Here is a 21,526-nt window from a genome sequence, read left to right as displayed (position 1 = left end):
ACCTCACAGCCAAACTCCCCACTGTATCCCATTTACCATCACACCCACTGCATTTCACTCTGAGTAAGATTGCTTCTGTATTGAATACATGACAGTTTAATTGCTGTTCTTTCTCTTCATTCTCTTCCTTGGCTGGTCAACAAGGCTTGATTTAGAGAAACACAAGGGAAGACGACGACACAAATCTAGAAATCCAAAGTGTCACGTCCAAGTACATATCGACTATAAATACGATAAGCAAATACAAGTAATCTCTGACTTAACAGAACAATCAGTGCGGATACAAGCCCGACCACAGCATGCAACCTTGGCTATCCGTGACGACGTGGTGGGAACAGGCGCCGATGCACAAACACAATGGCACAGACACAGAGAATATGCTCACAAATGGAGGGCTCTGCTAATGCTAAATGTGTCATATAGAAGTATCCCTGAGGAAATGTCATGGCGCGGCATAAATACCCATCCATCCCTTTTCCATGCACTTTCCACATGTGCAGTATCACGAAGGTCATAAAACCTATTCCAGGAAGCGCAGACCACAATGAAGGGTAACACCATGAATGGGATGCCACTCCATTATAGGGTAAACTCACTAAAAGGCATTAGACAGCAAATCACCTAAATCGCAATCTTTGGGACTGCAGAAGGCAACCAGTATAAGCATGTGGAGAAAACACGGACCCAGAGCCATTGTGAACCGACAATCCTGAAGGAATGAGCTCATATTGCAACGACAATATATTGCGCAAAATCTATTCAATACATAAAACGATCAAAATGGAACAAAAACTCCCCTGCATCATTCCTAAAAATGGAAGGCACCCCACAGAATGAGCTGAAACTGATTTATTTTTTTGCTCCGCATTCACTTCCTCAGACAGGAGAGTGGCGCCAAAGTTATACACACTCCTTTTAAAAGAGCCAAGGCTGCATTTAGACTTTCTCACGGAACTCAGACGGGGGGCGTTTGTATCCTGCCCTCCCACGCGGTCGACAGCCGCCCCCATAAGAGCCATCAGCGGTTTTAAGACATTTTATTTCCCATTGCTTCATCACAAATCCGCCCGTTGTCATCAGAATCTCGCCAGCCGTCGCGACGCATTTTCTTTATTTATTTCATGACTGCCATTAGACGGGTTATTTATTCATATCCAATACTGACTATTGAAACAGCCGCAACTTGCCGTTTCCATGCGGCCTCAGCAGTGACGCCACGCCTACCTTTCAGTGTCGGGGACCACAATCATTCCATGGGCTGAGGAACTGCTGGGATGCATCCATCAACTGAGTAGTCTCCTTAACCGGGTAATCATCAGAAAGATCTTAAAGGCCGCCGATCCCAGAGGAATAAATTAATGAAGATACACAGACACTCACAAAACAGGGGAGCTGTTATCAAGCATAGCTGGCATTTTTAACAAGATTGGCTGCATTTATCCTAAGTGCCAGTAGACCTTTTAGCATAGCTTAAATGGCATTAATAAAAACTAAAAAGATTTGTTTTCACAGACTCAGCTTACCTAGTCATTCATTGATTAGGAAAACTGGACCGTCAGAATGTGACAAAACGCGAGGGATTCAGTGAAAGAGACTGATTTCAATTTATCTAGCGATTTCTGGGTTAGATACAGCTATGATAGTCTGATGTACCTATATTCAAAGTAGTTTAATCACATATACATATGTGCAGGCTTCAAACATAAAACATGCGAAATCATACATAAAATTTGTGAGGTGCTGGGCCTATGGAAATACTGAATAATGTAGTTAAATATCCTGGCTTAGGTTACGTGTGATTTAGCACAAGCAGATCCTGGATAAGGTCTTAGAGACGATAAGCAACCGAAACTGTACCCCGGCTCATATTTCGTTCTTAGGGGGTAAATGTTAGTAGGAAAGAGAGTCCGCTTCCCCATCTGCGTTCCGCATCAAGCGCTTGTCCATAATTGTTTTATAGGAGCAATTATTATGGTGTTCATTAGGCTCAGCCGGTGTTATGGGCGTAAATGGAGATGAGGAGTCATTGCTGTCATGTATTCGGTCACCCCAGAGTCTCGATCTTCCTCCTTATAGTCCAAAGGCAGGGTTGTCAACTCTCACGCATCTGGCGTGACGATTTCTAGCTTCTCATCTCAAGCAAGTAATCTTACGGCAAATCTCTATCATTCCATTTTAAATCTAAAATTAGCAACATCAAAAGTCGGGGTAGTTTGCAAACTTTACAGATTATTTAAAAGGTAATAAAACTGTTACATAAACGTAAATGCATGTGCATGTGTGTGCAGACTTGTCTCGAAATGAAAATCTCACTCCAGCCAGCTGACCAAAGTTGGCAGACCTGCAAAGATAAGGTTTCAATTATTATTATTATTATTGTTGTTATTATTATTATTATGAAACAATACCAAACATATCTCGCCTTCAAATGGTGTTTCCGATCACCGAAAGTATGCATCCCCATTTCTTAGTTTTCCGACCGCATGTTACGCAGGTATTTAAAAACATAAAAAGTAGCACGAAAGTTTTTATTTTTTTTTACCGAAATTCACACTTTCCATTTTTGATGCATTGACTTAAAAGAAATAAGACAAACTCAATTGGATCAATTCAACCAATGAGAAATAGGCGTCTTACGCAGTTGAGCAAACAAGGCCGAGTTGACCCAATTCTCATTTTATTCTGGCAGCAATCCTCCGCGCTTTAACAATGTTTAGAAAACATGAAACGAGAGCCTGTTATTGCCGGAATATCCTCCATATTCAGATATAAACGGTAGAATGCTGTGTCCTTATTTTCTCTTATCGCTTTTTATTCTGGAGCTGGAAATTACTCCGTTCAGCCACCAATAATAATGAAAATGGGAAATGAATCTTGTTGTTTGATTTATCATTTACAGAAGCATATACTTATTCCATGAGATTAATTCTCCCTGTCAAACACAGCAGCAATCAACACAGCTCATCCCGGCCCGGTGGAGCACAGTCCCGACCGTCCAAACAAGTGAACATCGATATATAGTTTGTTAGATGTGTTCCCTTTGGTTGTGTACTTACGGCATATTAAGATTTTTGCCCCTTCTTCTTACACAACAGATGTACATTCTGTGTATTAACAGCTATTAGGGAAAGGCATGCCTAGAGGTGAACAGAGCCCAGAATACATGTCAGACTCCATCGGCTTAAAATGAATTTGCGATATTCTTGTCATTTTAAATAAAATGCGTTTATTTCAAATTGGTGAAACCCCATAAGCATAACAGAAATAGGTCAGGATCCTATCCAGGGTGCCTTTGACGAATTTTTACGGTTCTTTTTCATTTAGGCCCATTTAAAATACGTACAAAGAACTGTGTGTGTGTGCACTGAGACATGTAATAAACACGAAAGGTTTTAATTATTATTTTTTTTTATTGTAAAGCTATAAGGAGGGAATAATTACAAGGTGTTTTCACTTTGATTTGCTCAGCAAAAATAAAAGACCACAATTAGTTTCCAACATGCGAATACTGATCAGAATAAAACAGAATGGAAATTAAAACAAATTAACAAACAACCCATTTCCCTCGAAGCGCACGGTCTGCAAAAAATAAGGTCTCGATAAAAGATGATATAATCTCAAAATAGACGAGAAGCCAGTGAATAACTACAGTAATGCCTTAGACTGCTGCATCCACACTGACGTTGCAAGAACCCACCCAGTCACACCCTAACGACCCCTATCTTAAAATATTTTACAATTTTAATTTGCCGTTGGATTCTGATTTAAAAAGCTACACTTGCATGTACATAAAACTGTACAAAAAACAAGGCATCACAAGCATGTTTCCTATATAAATATAACCAACAATTAGGCTACAAACTTGTACTTCCTGCAAAGAGACTTTCGTTGGCTGCTGTTGTCTTTATTACTCATTTCATTTTTTCATAGATAAACAATGGAACACTTGACTCAACCCCCACTAGCCCCACTGTGTCTGCCGTTAGGATCAGATGTGGATTGATGTGGATTAAAACGGTCTGCACGTACCACCCCTGACTAGCGTCACTTACGATTTAATATAGCTCGAAGCCAATTACGTATGTGTGTATGTGTGTTATACGTATATAATCTTTGTTATATTTTTAACCTAAATGCGAAAATTAACTGTAGGTACCCACCAAATGGGTGCATTTCATAAGAAAATTCCGCAAGAAAAAATGAAAGGATCGTAAAGAAACAGGCTGCCGCATTTGGACATATTGTATTACTTTACAAACCCAATCCAAAATCTCTGGTAAAAAAAAGCAATGACCATTTACATTTATATGTTTATAACACTGTTGGTTTTTTACTATTAATAAAACAACAACAACACCCAACAAAAATAATGTATATATTTATAAAACTGGCTTATTCATGCTGTACTAGGACAAGTATTTAATCTGGATTAGCCTGTTAAGGCCTTGTTATAGCCTACTATTGTCTTTCTTTTTATGCTTGGCTTATTATTTCATTTGTATGCCTCGGCAAACTCAGCCTGGTCCGTACTTCAGTTCTTCTAACTTCACTTCATATATTGCGTCCCAACAGAGAAGGGTAGATATGAGTTTGCTAGTGCAAAATTTATGCCATGACTTTAGGGCGGACGCTGACCACACTGGGCTCAATGCAGATATTTAACACAAAAGTGCGTGGGGGAGGGGGGGTTCGCCAAAGCTTTTTGTATGCGCCGCAAGGCCAGATCCCACTAAATTCTATATGTGCTGCAATATTCCCTTCATAAACATGTATATACATACACTGCAGTTCTTTGTATTCTCTGGTGCATAAACTACTTTTTTTTTTTTTTTTGGGGGGGGGGGGGAGGGGATTCTTATGCATATCTAATTGTTGCACTGAAGAAAATGGTAATAATTGGGAAATGTGGGAGGCTATTCACACTACATTCAACACTAAATTTAAATATACGTTTTTTTCAGGGGATGGAGGTAAAAAGTAAACAGTCAGGATGCAGGCATCTTCCCTGATTGGCTGATTAACATTTTCTCCAGCAAAGACTATCAGGTTGGGTCACAGTCAACTCGATCATTGCTGATTTCTCAACTGAATAACTGCACATCTGTAGAACCAAAAACAGGTAATATCAACATATTTAGGGTGACAACTAAAATACCAAACCTTCAGTATCTATTTTACTACCCCATTAAGGAAATATAGTATTTCTGAAATGCTCAAAAAAAACGTGTGTGTGTGTGTGTGTGTGGGTGTGTCATACTGAAAATATATATTTTTTTTGAGGAGAAGAATAACGGTTACGGTTATGAACATTGTTTTGCTTACAAGTAATCAAGTCCTTTAATCAAGTTAAAGACTTTTTGGAGGGTTTACGTGACATTTCACTGCCAATGGAATATGTAGCAATGGACTAGTGCAGATTTATCACTATCCCTGCCATGCCAAATGAATATTGTTTTTGAGTAATATGCACATGGGCAGAGATTATTGAGGGCTGTGTTATGAGCAGTTTCACATCACTGTCTGGACAGAAACTGCTCCTGAACACCTATGTCCTCGCTGGGTCTGTCTTTGCTGAATACCTCATAGTACTTTCAGATATGAGAAGTTTTGATTTAGACTCACAACCACAACTAAGGTCTTTGTCTTCTTTTTATATTTAGCAGAAGCACCTCCTTTCTGTTACAGTGAGGGCTGTTTCACTCTGACCTAATATGCAACCAGTAGGGCGCATAAGGGGAAAGAGGGGTTAATGGCGGCCAAACACACTTAGAATAGATCCTGCTTGGTAATTCCTTACAGAGTTTGCAGTTGGAAGTACTTTCCTCGGCTTTTGTGCATATTGATCAGCTGTTTCAACTTTGAGAATGCTGCTGTGGGCATACTTCCCCAGGTTTAGGGGCCAGATAAGCAGGATAGAGCGAGTTTTTTTCAAAGCCATAGTACAGGAGCCAAGAGCAGAGACCTTGTCAGTATGAAAAATGACTTGTAGGTTTTACTGGAGCACCGGAGAGGCCAAATGGTATACAAGCAGCCTTGTATTACCACACCCCCCTCCCTCCCATTCTCAAACAAGGATCAGAGCGTCCACAAAAACGTAAACAAAAGTATGTGTTAAAAGGAAGGTAGCACGAAGAGACTCCATCAGTTTTAAAGCTTCCAAATTCTCATAAACATTTCATAGATAATCAGATTGAAATTTACAATGAAACAATGTGCAACAGGAACACAATTCCCTCCCCTTTACACAGCGCCCTCGTCCACACACCTCATCCCGTATGCCGCCTGTCGATTAATGGGAAGGTAATGGCATGCCCCCAGTCCCCGCCCACCTTTGGAAAAAAAAAAATCAATTCTGACAGCGGCATCGGCAGCCAAACTGCAGCATAAATGCAAAAATGAGAGGGAGTCACGGAGTTCACACTTTTAAATAAAAGCTGAGCTCGGAACATGTCACTGGGCTTCTGATTACTGTCACCAGAGTCATACTGGCTATGTTCCACCGGTGAGATTGTGAAACCTCAAGCACTCTGCTCCATCTGTCTGTATGTTGCAAGCGATGAGCTCCTGACAGCACGCAACACTGAACTCGCCTCACCCCCACCCTCTCATTCTGAAGGTACGCACAGCTCCTCCACACCACTCCCTTGGTTGCCACACGCTAACGGTCACATGGCTTTTACAGCCGCTGCATGGTGACATGGCTGGCCCCAGTGGCTCCTGTCCAGGATAAGGGATGACCGGGGTTCGGCACAGGAACCCCGCGGAGAGACCGAGGTCCAAGTCAGCAGACCGGGCTGGACCGGGCTGAAATGCAATTACAGCAGATCACGCTGTTTGAACCACATTTTACCACAGTTAGGAAATGGCTTTTTTACCTTTCTCATCTCCATACATTTAATTAGTTCATTTTAACTGATTGTCGTTCTTGTGAAAATACACCTTTGAACTGCAGTCAAATTATAATTCTAATTTTACCTCCAAAAAGTGAATTTGGAACATTTGTTATGAATTATGTAGTATACTTCATTTTTTGGAGGGGGGGGAGGGTGGTCTGATACCTTTTCTCCCTGTTTTGTATGAGGCTTGCCTTGTCTTTGTCCTTCTCATGTGGGGGGGGGGGTATATGATGTTCTGTTTGTGGTCCCCTCTGAACAGTGCTCTGAGACTCATTCCTGGATGTCACATACTGCGTCCGAGCTCCATTACCATGTGCTACACCCCAGCCTCCAAGTGGAGGATCAGAATCTGCCCCAGGATATTCGCCCAGAGCTGGACAGCTTTGGGATACACTGTCAAAGTGTCATCCCTCCCCGATTGTGACAGAGCTCCCGAGTGAAAGGCTCACCGCTCACGGGCAGGTCCCAGCACTGTTTATTGTACACCCAGCCTGGGATGAGGTGTGACCACGTCCGCCTGTCGGCATTCACAGCTGCCACAGAGATGGCGTAGTCGGACACGGACAAGCCGAGTGTCGCACTGTGTAACGGGGCGCTGCTATTGCACAAAACGTCCAACAGGGCCATTATTTCCTACTGACGAGTCCCATTTGAGGCACCAGGAAAAAAAAAAACATATTAAATAAACACATCAGAGGCAGCCTGCTCACCAGCTCATGTGATCGAAACAGTTAGTGAAAACACAGTGCAAATAAGGAACAGAAAATGATGGGAGCAGACATGATGACAGGCTTAGACTAGGACTGACTTGCTGCTCCATGCAGCAGGCATGCTGTGGAGAGGGAAGGAGAGCGTACATGGCGTGCCGGAGTGGCGAAGAGGCAGACGGGGCTATTTTCTTTAGCTTCTATTAACCCCATTGCGGCTGACACATTTTGCCACAAGTGAAACTCCATTACTGCCACCGGCTAATAATAAAACACTCAAAAATTACCTTTAGATCACAAACCCTTCCCCATTTCAGATATGAAATTATCACCATTAATGAAGAGACCCCAGAGGTGTAATTAGTGCCATATCGCCGCACCAGTCCTGCATGAAACAGGGAAGCATGTGCTCTCCTTAACGAGGAGGATCCCGCCCTGCTGCCTACACCTTGCCAATGCCACGTGGGTCTGGTGACAGCAGACCACAGGAGGAAGAGCTTGAGAGTCGGACACCTGACCCCAGCTATCGGGCACCTTCACATTTCTTACCTAGTGCGCCCCTGCTGTGATCTATGCCTTTGGAGACCCGGAGATCCTTACAGTGAAACCTACCCCACTGGGGCCATCAGAAATAAAAAATAATAAAAAAAAAACAACAGGAATGAGTTTTGGTCCACAATTAACTTTGAGACCGGTCACTACAGCTCAGACCTGACTTTCAGGGTGTGTTGTTAACCCAGGCTGTACGTCTGAACTGAGGAAACAACGGTGGACACATAGGCACACTAGAAAGGATGAGTGAACTGTGAGCCATGGTCTTTCCCTGTGTCGTCACCCCCCCACAACTGACCAAGTCGCCGCCCTAGGAGGCCAGCACTCAGACTCGCAGTGACTTTCGTGAGTCACTTTCACTGTCCCTCCCAAGGACCCGATGAAAGTTAATACCAGCCGCAGAGGCACATCTCATCTGTGCCTGGCAGTGAGGTCTCTATGACAATGCGGCCCCTTTGAGGAGGCAATGACGCGTGAACGGAGATGCCAGTCTGCGTCGATGCGGGTGGAGCAAAGAATCCCTCCGAATGCAGACACTTCACTCTGCTTGCAATGAGTTTTTTTTTCTTTGTTTGTTTATATTGTTCAGGTCCTTTTCGTCTGAGGCTGAGCATAAGAAGAAATGTGGCAGATATTCCACTCAGTTCTGTACATGATGCCACGGGATAAGTGTTGTCCGTTCACTTCTGTGACTCCCTGTCCTCCCCTCAGTGGGAAACAACAAGGGTTCCATGTTCTCATGTATCAATAATGTCTATAAAAAAGAGGTTCAGATGCTTTTTTTTTGTAATTATTGTTATTTTTTACAGCTAAAATAAAATATTAAGGTCCTATAGTCAAAAGCCCACCACCCAATTATTTATAGTACTGTGAGAGGCTTCTAGGTGAATCAGCGAAGAGGTCGCTTCTGAGTGAACATGGTACAGGGAAGGAACAGGTTCAGTCACATGATATTGGTTGCAGCACTACACCTTAAAATGTACCTTTTAAGTTCCTGTTTCTGGCAGAACGTGCTTCTAAAATAACAGCAACCGAAAAAAAATTCATGAAATACACTTGCCTTATGTATTGTTTGCCTTAAAACGTTCTTCAGATTGAACTCTACAACATTGTCTGTAGGTTAAAACATAAAAGTAAATGAAAATCAAAAAGAACTGTAATTTACATTCCTTCAGTAGCCGTTTCTCTGATGATGTCTTTCTTCATTAATCACACACAAAACTGTGCATATTATACATATATATGTATATGATTATGTTGGAATTCTAAAGGCGTTTCTGTCCTGGTTAGAAAACAGAGGTGCTGTGGCGTTCCTTGTGCGGCACAGCAATCAGGCACAGGGGGTGGGGGGAGGAGCCGTTTAGGGGGCGGGGCAGCCAGGGAGAGTGGGGGCGGGGCCTCCTCACAGGTAGACCTCTTTCCTGGAGCCCTGGCTGGAAGGCGTGGTTGCAGCCTGGCTCAGAGGAATCTCCTCCCGGGGGCAGTCCGAGCCGCCTTCGTGGCCACCACTGCTGCTGGAGTAGGCACTGTAGGAGGGCATGAAGCGGATGCTGGACATCTTGGCGGCGCGCTCCTCCGCCGTCTTGGGGCTACCGTTACCCATGCGCTCTGAGGCCTCGCGGTCCTGGTAAGACACGAAGGTGGAGAGTTTGGGTGCTCCCCGAGCCTTGCGGTTGGGCGATGGTTGCCCGGGCATCCAGCAGGTGTCAGAGTGGCCGTACTCGGTGCACTCATGCGTGCAATTCCCTGTCATGGCCACATCCGGGAGGGGTCTGAGATCTGCAGGAGGGAAGGGTAACAGCACAAAAAAATCAACAAGGTAGGGAAAAGCTCTGAAAAAATGTAAGATTGACGTGTATGGTAAGGGACCTTGGCCAAGCACCTTTAATTTTGGAAGTGGAGATTGGCATATTGAGATGAAAAGAAGCAATGAGGCCTGCCTGGAAGGGAACAGCAAACGAACACTGTTGTGTCAATCCTGCTCATCTATCATGAGTTATTTACAGTTTTACAATCTGTGGGCCAGTGGCGACGGATGGGACCTGCACTGATATCAACGTTAGCTTCGTTTGCCAGCATCCTAGTTACTCTTTGGTCATAATTAAGACCCGGACAAACAATCCAGATCGCATCCTGACTAGTTATGCAATTTTATCCCCTTCTGAACTGAAGGAGGCACTTGACAGGATTGTGTGGGAATGAATTACAACATCATTATTACAAAGGAGTATGAAAAAAAATGGAAGAAAGAAAGAAATAAAGAGAAAGAAAGAAGACAATGGAGGATAGAAACCAAAAAACAAACAAAAAAACAAAAGAAATCTTCTGGGGGGTCCAAATTTGACTAGCTGCCCACCCCCCACCAAGCTAACATCATAGAAAACATCACAGTGTGAGGCACCAAAGAAGCAGCATTGCTGTACCATGCAGACACATTGAAAGGTCTGTCTGAAAATGCAGGCCAGAGGAAATGTGAGTGAGATTATTAAAATGCCATTTCATTAGCTAATGAACTGTTAACCAATTAAAGGAACACGAACGTTTACTTTACAAAGAGGGTATAACACTAGATTTACCGAGTTTTTATTCTCTGCTGAGAGTCCCAAGGTGTTTGTCACCCCTGCTGTGATTTTCGCAGGTCTTCAGCCCCATCCTCCTCCTGCTTTTGTTGTGCAAACACACCCATTACCTGTGAGGCCTGGCGCATTTGCATTTTTTACTCAGAGTAGCTCAAATCCAAGGCAGGCTAAACCTCTGTGTGTGACATGGAAACCTTCACAAAAGTCTGCCATATCTATACCAAATATCCCACACGCTGACTGACCTGCAAATATGAAAGACGCACATTCACAAAATATATGGAAACACAAGTCTGTGTTATTTATAAAACAAATTGAGTGAAAATAGAATGAAAAGTTGCTAATAGAATGAAATGAATAAAATGAAAACATGCTAACACTTCAGTCTCCAATGCATGTTTGTATATAAATGTCATAAGCTGAGTGAAGTCATGGTCCATGGTTTTTGACATGCTCATACACATACAGAATAAAATGTCATTTCATTTTCATTGGCCATCACTGAATTATAACACCAAAAGTGAATTTTGTTTTTGTGTGATCTCTCCAGCTTTGCATGTTTGGCTGTTCATGTAAAAATTGATGTATCCGTGCCTCAGTTCCAGGTTCATCTCTTCGTCATCTTTCTGCCTTTTGTCTCAGTGGTTACTGTCCCACACAGTCTGTCTATCTTTCAAAGTCTGTGTTTGCAGCGTTTGAAAACCCAGTGACCATCATCCCTGTATTTGGCAATGGAGTTCCTTGGCTAGAAGAATCGGAAACAATCTTCTTTTTCCTTTCCACCCTGTAGATGCTTTGTACAGAACGTAGGCATTCACCGCCACCAAGTCCAGCATGTTGTAAAACACAGCTACTGGCCACTTGCTTGTTGCTGCTCGTACTGAATACATGCGCGCCATTCTAAACACTGACGTGGAGAATTCCTCTCCCTGTGCAGTGTCCTTTGCCAATGGAGGAAGTTCACGGCAAACGTTATTCACCATGCCCAGTAAAGTGAAGCAGTCTGTGTGACAGTGACAGTGAGGTGAAGAAATTGTCCATTGTGACATTTCTCCCGTCATCCAGAAATGACTCCATCAGACTCATGACCACGTTCTCTGCCAGCCTTCACCAAGAAATGTGCTGAAAGTTTCACTCCAGGAGAACACATGAACATAGATGTACAGCTGTTCTCGACCAAGGTTCATTGTCCATGCAGTATATTTACATTTACATTTACAGGATTTGGCAGACGCCCTTAGCCAGAGCGACTTACATAAGTGCTTTGAGACTCTGCAATGAATTTCCGATGCTAGCTCAATAAGGACCCCAGCTACGAATACTATCTCTGAGAACGCCATTGAGTAGTGCAGAATTTTTATTTTATAAAATTTTTTTAAAACACACACCAGAAAAAGAGTCGAGTAAGAATATAGAAGTTCTACGTCAGGTATTTCTGAAAAAGAAAAGTTTTGAGTCGTCGCTTGAAGACATTCAAGGATTCAGCTGTTCGGACATCTAGGGGGAGTTCATTCCATCAATTAGGTGCCAGGACAGAGAAGAGCCGAGATGCGTGTCTTCCTTGTGCCTTGAGGGGAGGTGGGACCAGTCGAGCAGTGCTGGAGGATTGGAGAGATCGTGGTGCAGAGCGGGGTGTGATGAGGTCCTTTAGGTAGGATGGTGCCAGAGAATTTTTGGCTTTGTATGCGAGCATCAGTGTTTTGAATCTGATGCGTGCAGCTACAGGAAGCCAGTGGAGGGAGCGCAGCAAAGGAGTGGTGTGGGAGAACTTGGGAAGGTTGAAAACAAGACGAGCAGCTGCATTCTGAATCAGTTGGAGGGGACGGATGGCGCTCAGTGGTAAACCCGCTAGAAGCGAGTTGCAGTAGTCAAGGCGTGAGATGACGAGGGACTGGACGAGTATCTGGGTAGCCTGGGTGGAAAGAAATGGACGTATCCTCCTGATGTTAAAGAGGAGAAACCGACAAGAGCGAGAAAGACTGGCGATATGTGAGGAAAATGACAACCGATCATCTATGGTAACTCCAAGGTTTCTAGCAGAAACCGAAGGACGGATCAGGGAATTGTCAAAGGAGATCGCAAGGTCCTGGAGGGGGGATGAGTCAGCCGGGATGTAAAGCAACTCAGTTTTACTAGTGTTGAGTTTTAGCTGGTGAGTGGTCATCCAAGATGAGATGTCTGCCAAGCATGTAGAGATCTTAGTGGAGACATGAGTGTCTGAGGGAGGGAAGGAGAGGATGAGTTGAGTGTCATCGGCATAGCAGTGGTAGGAGAAGCCATGTGAGGATATAACTTCGCCAAGAGATTTAGTGTAGAGGGAGAATAGGAGAGGGCCAAGAACCGAGCCCTGAGGGACACCGGTGGAAAGACAACGTAGAGTAGATATGGATCCATTCCATGTCACTTGGTATATCGCATCCAAGCCGGACAAATTTGGGATCAAGTTCTGGATGGCCACGGATTTGGAGACCAAATACGTCTGCAACGTGTCCCCTAACTTGGGAAAGGACCCCAGTCACCAGAAAAGGGAGAGGCTGGCAGAGAACATGGTCATGAGTCTGATGGAGCCATTTCTGGATGACGGGAGAAATGTCACAACGGACAATTTCTTCACCTCACTGGCACTGTCACACAGACTGCTTCAGCGCAAAACAACACTACTGAGCACAGGGAATAAAGTTTGGTATGAACTTCCTCCAATTTCAAAGGACACTGCACAGCAAGAGGAATTTTCCGCGTCAGTGCTTAGAAGTGGCAGTGTCTCCTTGACAATTTATGCACCTAAAAAAACAAGATTGTGTGTGTTCTGAGTTCTTTGGACCAAGATGTGGCGATCTGTGAAGGCAGAAAGAGGAAACCCAACACGATAACAGACTATAACCACATGAAGGTATGTGAATGTGTGTATAATTTTACATCAGTGCTACAATGTTTTCTGATATGTACTATACAGGCCTATATAGAAAGAAGGTAGAAAAAAAGCAAATACACTCATGACTCTCTCTCTCTCTGCTGTTATCGTGTGGTGTAAATGTGTTGGACCAAATGGCGCGCATGTATTCCGTAAGAGCAGCAACATGCAGGTGGCCAGTAGCTGTATTTTACAACATGCTGGACCTGGTGGTGGCAAATTCCTACGTTCTGTACAAGGCATGTACAGGGTGGGAAGGCAAAAGAAGATTATTTTTGAGTCATCTAGCCAAGGAACTCCATTGCCAATTTATGCCACAAAAGGCTATGGGGACAGAGGAAGGCTGCTGCTGTGCCAGGACTTGTATGGACAACTCAGTGTCAGGTACAGGAGAACTGCAACAGAAACCGCAGCAGGTTTACCAGTGCAAAGTGTTACAAATTCACTTGCGCCAAATGCAGGGATGATGGTCACTGGGTCTGCAAACACTGCAAAGTTTGAAACACTCAATTTTTTTTATAAATAAAACAGACTTGTGCTTCCATATATTTTGTGAATGTGTGTCTTTCATATTTGTAGGTCAGTCAGCGTGTGGGATATTTGGTATAGATATGGCAGACTTTTGTGAAGGTTTCCATGTCACACACAGAGGTTTAGCCTGCCTTGGATTTTAGCTGCTCTGAGTAAAAAAATGCAAATGTGCCAGGCCTCACAGGTAATGGGTGTGTTTGCACAACAAAAGCAGGAGGACAATGGCCCAAGAAACTCTCAGCAGGGATGCTAGTAGGTGTTAGGCCCAGGGAATTTACGCAAATTTGCGTAGATTTGGCAGTTCTAGTGATAATTAATGCTAATCTAACAGAAAGGCTAGAGCCAGGCCCTGACACCGAGAAGAACAGCTTCATCCACAAAGGTCAAAGCGTAACCTTTCTTCTCTGCGTGACATTAGATTATTCTTTCATACTGGGGGGACAGCAGACCTTTTGGGAGGCATTTATTTCCCCCGTATGCCTTGGCTTCAGGCAAAGCTGAAATTCATTATCTGCTATCAGAGAAGCAAGTAAAACTTTAAAGAACGTGTGTGACCTTTGACCCCCGTGAGTGCCGGCTACACTTAAAGAGCAAGTGTGCTGTCTGCGGGGGGAGCTGGTTATGCTCTTAGATCAGTCACAGCGCGAAATGTGAGTGGGATATGGGGCCCCTCTGTAAGCCCGCAACACCTTTAAAATAAAACACCCTTTTTGTTTCATTTTCTGCCCGTCGCTCTAAACGATTGACATTAATGTTGTATTTTGTAAATTTTACATGTATCGAAATTTGAAGTGAAATGAAAACAAAATTAAATGATGCTTTATTTATCAGTTGCAGAAGAACACTGGAATGCTTCTTTTCACCCGGTCCTGATCTCCTTCAGGACATACACTCACATAGACAACTGAGACTGAAGCTTGCGCTTCACAGGGCACAGGGTCAGACCATTAGTCCGGCTGGGTTTAAAGCCTCGCTCAAGACCCCAACAGACATGTGACTATTCTGCTGAGGCCAGGGCTCAACCAACAACCTTCCTATGACAGAAACTTAGCCTGCAGATCCATACACTACCCACCAATGCTATGATTTAATAACATTCATTTCAAATAAAAACCTGGCACATAATTTTTCCCATAATTCATAACATATACAAACAGATGACATTTAAGTAGATCTGTAGTGACCAGTGGCCAAGCCCTGTCTTTACAGACTAAATGGCAGAGGAGAGGGTTACAGTTAAGGTTAGTTAAGGACCATAGTTACACATTGATCTGCAACACCGGAGCATTCTGCTTGTGGCTGGGATGCATTCATTCTCATGGAGCTAACTGGGCACTTTGGCAGTGCTGTGGTTTGTATTTGTCAGACCTCTGGCGAACACTTTGGAAATGAAACACAGCGATATTGGTTTAATGGTGAAAGTATGACGCCACGGGTGTCTGTTAACATTTTAATGTGTACTAGAGTTTGCTGAGTGGATCGAAGGGTTTATCAGTGGCTGTTTCATTTGGATGCTGAGATGCAGGAACGAGCACAAGCCATTGTGCAAATGAGCCCACACACACACAGGCACACACACACTCACGTCGGATAAATATATCTTTATGGGGTCCGCTAATTCATATTTATGGGAATAACGCTAACTATGACAACCTTAACCTCTACCCAGCCCAAACCACGAGTAACCAAGCCAAATACAAGAGTTTTTGCATTTTTAGTTTTTCCATTGCAGTCACAGATTTTTATTAAATTGAGTTTTCCCTTCAGGGACATTGTGTCCCCATAAGGTAAGGAATACCTGCTCACAGACACACACACACACACACACACACACACAGTCACACGAGTAAAATTATTTGATTGAGACGGTCAGCCTTTTTAAAACATATTTCTTCATCAATGGTGTCCAGGAACAATAGACTATTATGAGGTCACATAATCACAGAGAGAATGAGTTATAATGGCTGCTTTTACCTAGGGAGTTCATAATACCTGTCTTCTACATTGATGGCCTGTACCTGATTGCTATGACGATAAAATTATTTGAGACTCATAAAAATAATTAAAAAATGCTTGTCTGTGTGTGGCTGCCCCGCGTGAGCGTGAGTACCTGTGTCTGAAGGAAAGACCGTGCACATATATTACACAGAGGCTGGTAAGCAGGGGGAGGGAGGGGGCACTGGGTCTCCTGGGGTGGGGGAGACAGGTAAAAAGCTTTTATTCTTTGGGGCCCATTTTATTGATGATATAAAACAGCCTTCTGTTTTCCCTCTCGGTCCAGGCAAGCCACACCATTCCCAGGCCTTGATTCCCAGCACATGTATATTTTTTTCTTGCCTAATAAGACAGAAAAGGCTCCCACACACTTATTAATGCCCCCACACCCTCCTCCTGTCCCCATGTATATAGAGTCACTCCGATATTATTTATATACTCCCACTTTGTATATATGTATCCACACAGACACTCATGTTCTTACTGTGCATGTATCGTTATATTATTATTGAATCTGTTGAATCTGTTTCAGGGGACACACCTAATTCGGTTGTACATTCGTGCAATGACAATAAATGGCATTCTATTCTATATCATCTTCGTCTTTCCATCTCATTATTATATGTAAGGCATGAGTAAGTACTGTTTCATAGGTACATCCATCCTTTCATTTATCTTCTAACCGGTTGTCCTGGTCAGAATCACAATATATTCTGTAATCTGGCTTTTATTGCAGTACTTTAATGGGTAAACAGCTGCTTAAAACATGTAACACAGCAGCCTGAACATTCTGTGGGGGAAAAATGCACTCAGTTGCTCTTGTCCAGGGATGCTGTGCTTCCTGACGGAAGATTTGTTTTTCAAGTCGTGAGTAAAATCCTTCCTATTTTCTCCTTGAATGCTCCCACTGTAAAGCAGCTGAAGTGGAAGGAACTTCTCCAGGAGATATGATTAAGGGAGTCTTCCTAGTCATGTGATCACAGGCCTAGCCTAATACTTACTCTCCTTAGTCATGTGACTATGAGCCCTGCTTACTGTTGGCTCACCAATGATATTTCCGCATCAAAGACATTTAGAGAGAATCCACAGTCACGTGTGTCATCAAACTGCCTTCAACCATTCCCTCCCTCCCCAAAATAATTTCCTTAACTGCGTGAGCTTAAGGCCAACCTACTGCTCTTCGTAATTTGTTACCAACGGAAGAATTTAAAGTTCACAAAGCTGAAGGGCCGTTTCTTTGTGTACCAACAGTCTACCAGGAAAAGCACATTTGATGTACAGCTTGATGTACCATATATCCTCTGTTCACATGTGCTTCTACCAGGTACCCCGGTGTGATCCCACATTTCCAAACCATCTCACACCAGATGTGTGAGCGAGTGCCCAGTGAAGGATTAGCAGTGTCACCAGCTTCCCTGGATGCTCGCTGGACATGCTGCGATTCTAGGCGGACAAGCCATTGATGCAGAGTTGCCAACTTCGGTCAGCTGGCTGTAGTGAGATTTTCAATTCCAGACAAGTCCAAACACGCATTTACATGTATGTATCACCTTGTAAATAATCTGTACGGTTTGCAAACACTTTTGACACAGCTAATTTTAGATTCATAATGGAATAATATAGTTTTAATGCATGAGTGTGAGTGTTGCGCCAGATCTGTGAGAGCTGGCAACCTAGTAGATGGTAACGGATGAACAGTAAACTGCATTTCTGTGAGCAGGATCTCCCCACATTATATCATGCAAAGATTTTAAAGGACCATAAATGAGGTCTGACCGTTATTTCAAATAACTTCTGTCTTGTGGGTGTACAGCTGGGGCTGACGCTGCTCTCTATCATGTGTTTGCCGCAGAGAGGGGTGCCTGCACGGTCTGGGAAAAGTGCAGCGTGTCACAGGTGAGACCATTACCCTGAAGAGGCCCTTGACTCCACACTCTATTCTCTGTGCTTAGGTTCCAGTTAACCTGGGGGCCACACTTTAGACGGGAAGTAATGTAGCAAGAGTACATAACCCCCTCCCCACACACACCGAGCCAGACACCAATCCTCCCCATGTCCTCTTTTTATTCAAAGTTAATTAACTTTTTTGCAGTTTCTGGCTTACGTAGATGACAGAGGAGCGAAAGAGAAATTATGTGTAGATGAGTATCGACACAGACCTGCTAACAGGAAAAAGGTATTAACCCCTAATTCCTCTGCCCCTTGTCCTTGTGCTGCTGTTATTCATTAATTCTTCCTCCTCCAGGCAGCAAAGGGCGAACCAAATGTATGTAAGATGTTCATTCCCTACATGAGTGTTTCCCAACCTGGTCTTTGGGGACTCCAAGACAGTCCACGTTTTTGCTCCCTCCCAAAGAAACAGGGCTGCCTGGCAGGAAGCTGCGAGGGAGAAAACTTGGGCTGTCTGGGGGTCCCCGAGGACCAGACTGGGAAACACTCCCTACATGACAATCAGCTGCTGACTTAGTCATTTTATACAGCTTTAATATTAACCGTTTATATCTCTTTGCTCCCCATTTGTCTGCCGGAAGGTCCCAGAACAGTGGAGCCAGTTTGCCTGACTCCATAACAGCTTCTTCCCCACCCAGACTCTGAACTTAGTGCTGACCCCTTACCCATGGATTCCATCACTCTACTTTTACATTGTATGTAACAGAAATTTCCTTCCAGGAAACGTTACTTTGAGTCACCTTGTGCTGTGTTACTGGTACATGGTTGCCGTGACGATAAAGCTCCACTTCACTTGACTTCACTTGGTTACAGCCATCTGTAAGAGATGCACACCTGGAGTCTGTTAACTACTATAACCACCTGGCTAGCGCATCCTTGCACTATTTACTATTATGGTGTGAGTGGTGAGAGAAGGCGGTCTTGCCCACCGTGCTTGTCCAAGTCTCTGACTATGAGAACTTCGCGGAAGCTTCCGGAGAGGGAGGAGGAGCTCACAGCAGGCAAACGTGCATCAACACAGAGCCCCTGTGTGGAGTCAGACAGTCGCCACATTTGGCCCCAGTGCAGAGACGATACCGATTTCCTACCACCGTGCGGGAAGCTTGTCACCAGCAGTCATTTCTACCCCCCCACCACGCTGCCTGAACAATGAGTCATGGCAAACGGCTGTACAGCCCCCCCCCCCCCCCACAGCCTCACACTGACCCAGTCTGCTTCTGTGAAAACCTTGCCGAGTCTAATTAAACTTTGGGCAGATTAGAACTTTGCCTTGTCAGTCTTTATTCATGCTTAAACAAGTTATTACTTTTTTTGAAATTAAATTAGCCGGCTATTAATTAATCGACATGGTGCTTCGAAAGCCAGGAAGGAGGACTGAAGGAAGTAGGGGGTGGCGAGTCGCACGGGGACTATGGCGGACATTGTCTCCACAACACATCCCTGTCTGCCCATGGATGCAAGTGATCCCAGTTCACTTCTAGGTACATTGCCACCCATCGCATTTGAACAACATTCAGAATATTATCCTTACCATGGCTTCCAGCTTCTGATCAGCAGAATGCATGGCCGCTTCCCAGATTACAAATGCCCCATATTGCGCACACCGCTAATCACATTTGCTGTTTTATTGCACTACTGCAGAGGTAGATATTGTCACCCACTCTCTCACACTCCTTCTCCCAGATGACATGCGCATGCACACCAGCGTGGCAACGGACGCCACTCTCGCTGATCAACCTCTGCCCCACTCAGCCTTTTGCAGGTGGTCACACACTGCCCCCCCCCAGCCAACCCTGCCCTCACTGGAAGCTGCACTCAATCAGTCAGAGCCGGCACTCTGACAGAGGGTAATGAATCAAGCAATGGGCCAGGGAGGGTATTTGGTTCCTGCGGGGCAGGGAAGGTGACAGGAGACACGGTACTCTGATCCACAGGCTTCCTCCTTCCCAATCCTGCCGAGTCACCATGTCACGCAGCGGCGCTTGCCATCACCAGTGCTGGACCGCTTACTGGCATCTTTAATTTCAGCCCTCATGCCTGATTCACATCCGGTTTTCAATTAGAGCCCTGTTCCTCGTTAATGAACATGAGAGTGAGTAACAGACTGTGACTGCGGGTGGATGCAAGTTCCTGGGCCAAGTTGCTACTTTCCAGGGAGACACTGACTCTTTCTGCAGGAGTTTCAACTGTTCAGGATTTATACCCACAACCTAAAGTTCGCAGATTAGTCTTCTGCCCTGGGTACACTAACCCAAAGCCCGCAGGTCTAGAATCTAGAGCTGTACCCCCTGCTGTACACTAACCCAAAGCCCGCAGGTCTAGAATCTAGAGCTGTACCCCCTACTGTACACTAACCCAAAGCCCGCAGGTCTAGAATCTAGAGCTGTACCCCCTACTGTACACTAACCCAAAGCCCGCAGGTCTAGAATCTAGAGCTGTACCCCCTACTGTACACTAACCCAAAGCCCGCAGGTCTAGAATCTAGAGCTGTACCCCCTACTGTACACTAACCCAAAGCCCGCAGGTCTAGAATCTAGAGCTGTACCCCCTACTGTACACTAACCCAAAGCCCGCAGGTCTAGAAACTAGAGCTGTACCCCCTACTGTACACTAACCCAAAGCCCGCAGGTCTAGAATCTAGAGCTGTACCCCCTACTGTACACTAACCCAAAGCCCGCAGGTCTAGAATCTAGAGCTGTACCCCCTACTGTACACTAACCCAAAGTCCGCAGGTCTAGAATCTAGAGCTGTACCCCCTACGGTACACTAACCCAAAGCCCGCAGGTCTAGAATCTAGAGCTGTACCCCCTACTGTACACTAACCCAAAGCCCGCAGGTCTAGAATCTAGAGCTGTACCCCCCTACTGTACACTAACCCAAAGCCCGCAGGTCTAGAATCTAGAGCTGTACCCCCTACTGTACATTAACCCAAAGCCCGCAGGTCTAGAAACTAGAGCTGTACCCCCTACTGTACACTAACCCAAAGCCCGCAGGTCTAGAATCTAGAGCTGTACCCCCTACTGTACACTAACCCAAAGCCCGCAGGTCTAGAATCTAGAACTGTACCCCCTACTGTACACTAACCCAAAGTCTGCAAATTCAATGTTTTAGCTACTAATAAAAACCACTGCCTCTGTGTAAATATAATGCTGCCCTACCCTTATAAGTCAATACCTCAATAACTTCTGTTTTCTCACATGGACAAGTATTAATGATTCATGACATCTAAGAACAAAGGAAATCTTGGAAAATCCATTAGACAGAAAATGAGCCTGTGTGTCTGAGAACAGCCTCATGGGATAGCCAGGAATAAGGCTGTAAGCAGCTGTCAGAGAGGGATATGTTTTCCGGAAGGGTCCCGGCTTTGTTTGTGATAAGCCTTTAATTATGTCCTAACAATTGAGC

At 44.4% G+C, this 21,526-nt stretch overlaps 1 protein-coding gene across 4 annotated transcripts in view; it reads right to left on the bottom strand.

Moving 5' to 3' along the window:
- Window positions 1-3,390: 3,390 nt before the first annotated feature.
- pcdh1b (protocadherin 1b) overlaps window positions 3,391-21,526 on the bottom strand; it is a 140,523-nt gene continuing 122,387 nt past the window's right edge. For 3 of the 4 annotated variants that reach the window (XM_049029704.1, XM_049029705.1, XM_049029706.1), the window contains exon 5: window positions 3,391-9,934. In XM_049029704.1, coding sequence (XP_048885661.1) covers window positions 9,558-9,934 — 377 coding nt within the window. In that variant the 3' untranslated portion in view covers window positions 3,391-9,557. Of the gene's footprint in view, window positions 9,935-10,024; window positions 10,096-21,526 lie in introns of those variants that run through there. The other variant, XM_049029709.1, reaches the window with a different exon arrangement.

Source organism: Brienomyrus brachyistius, chromosome 10 (assembly GCF_023856365.1).
Source record: "Brienomyrus brachyistius isolate T26 chromosome 10, BBRACH_0.4, whole genome shotgun sequence".
Taxonomy (NCBI): domain Eukaryota; kingdom Metazoa; phylum Chordata; class Actinopteri; order Osteoglossiformes; family Mormyridae; genus Brienomyrus; species Brienomyrus brachyistius.
This window is presented reverse-complemented; position numbering and strand designations above follow the sequence as displayed.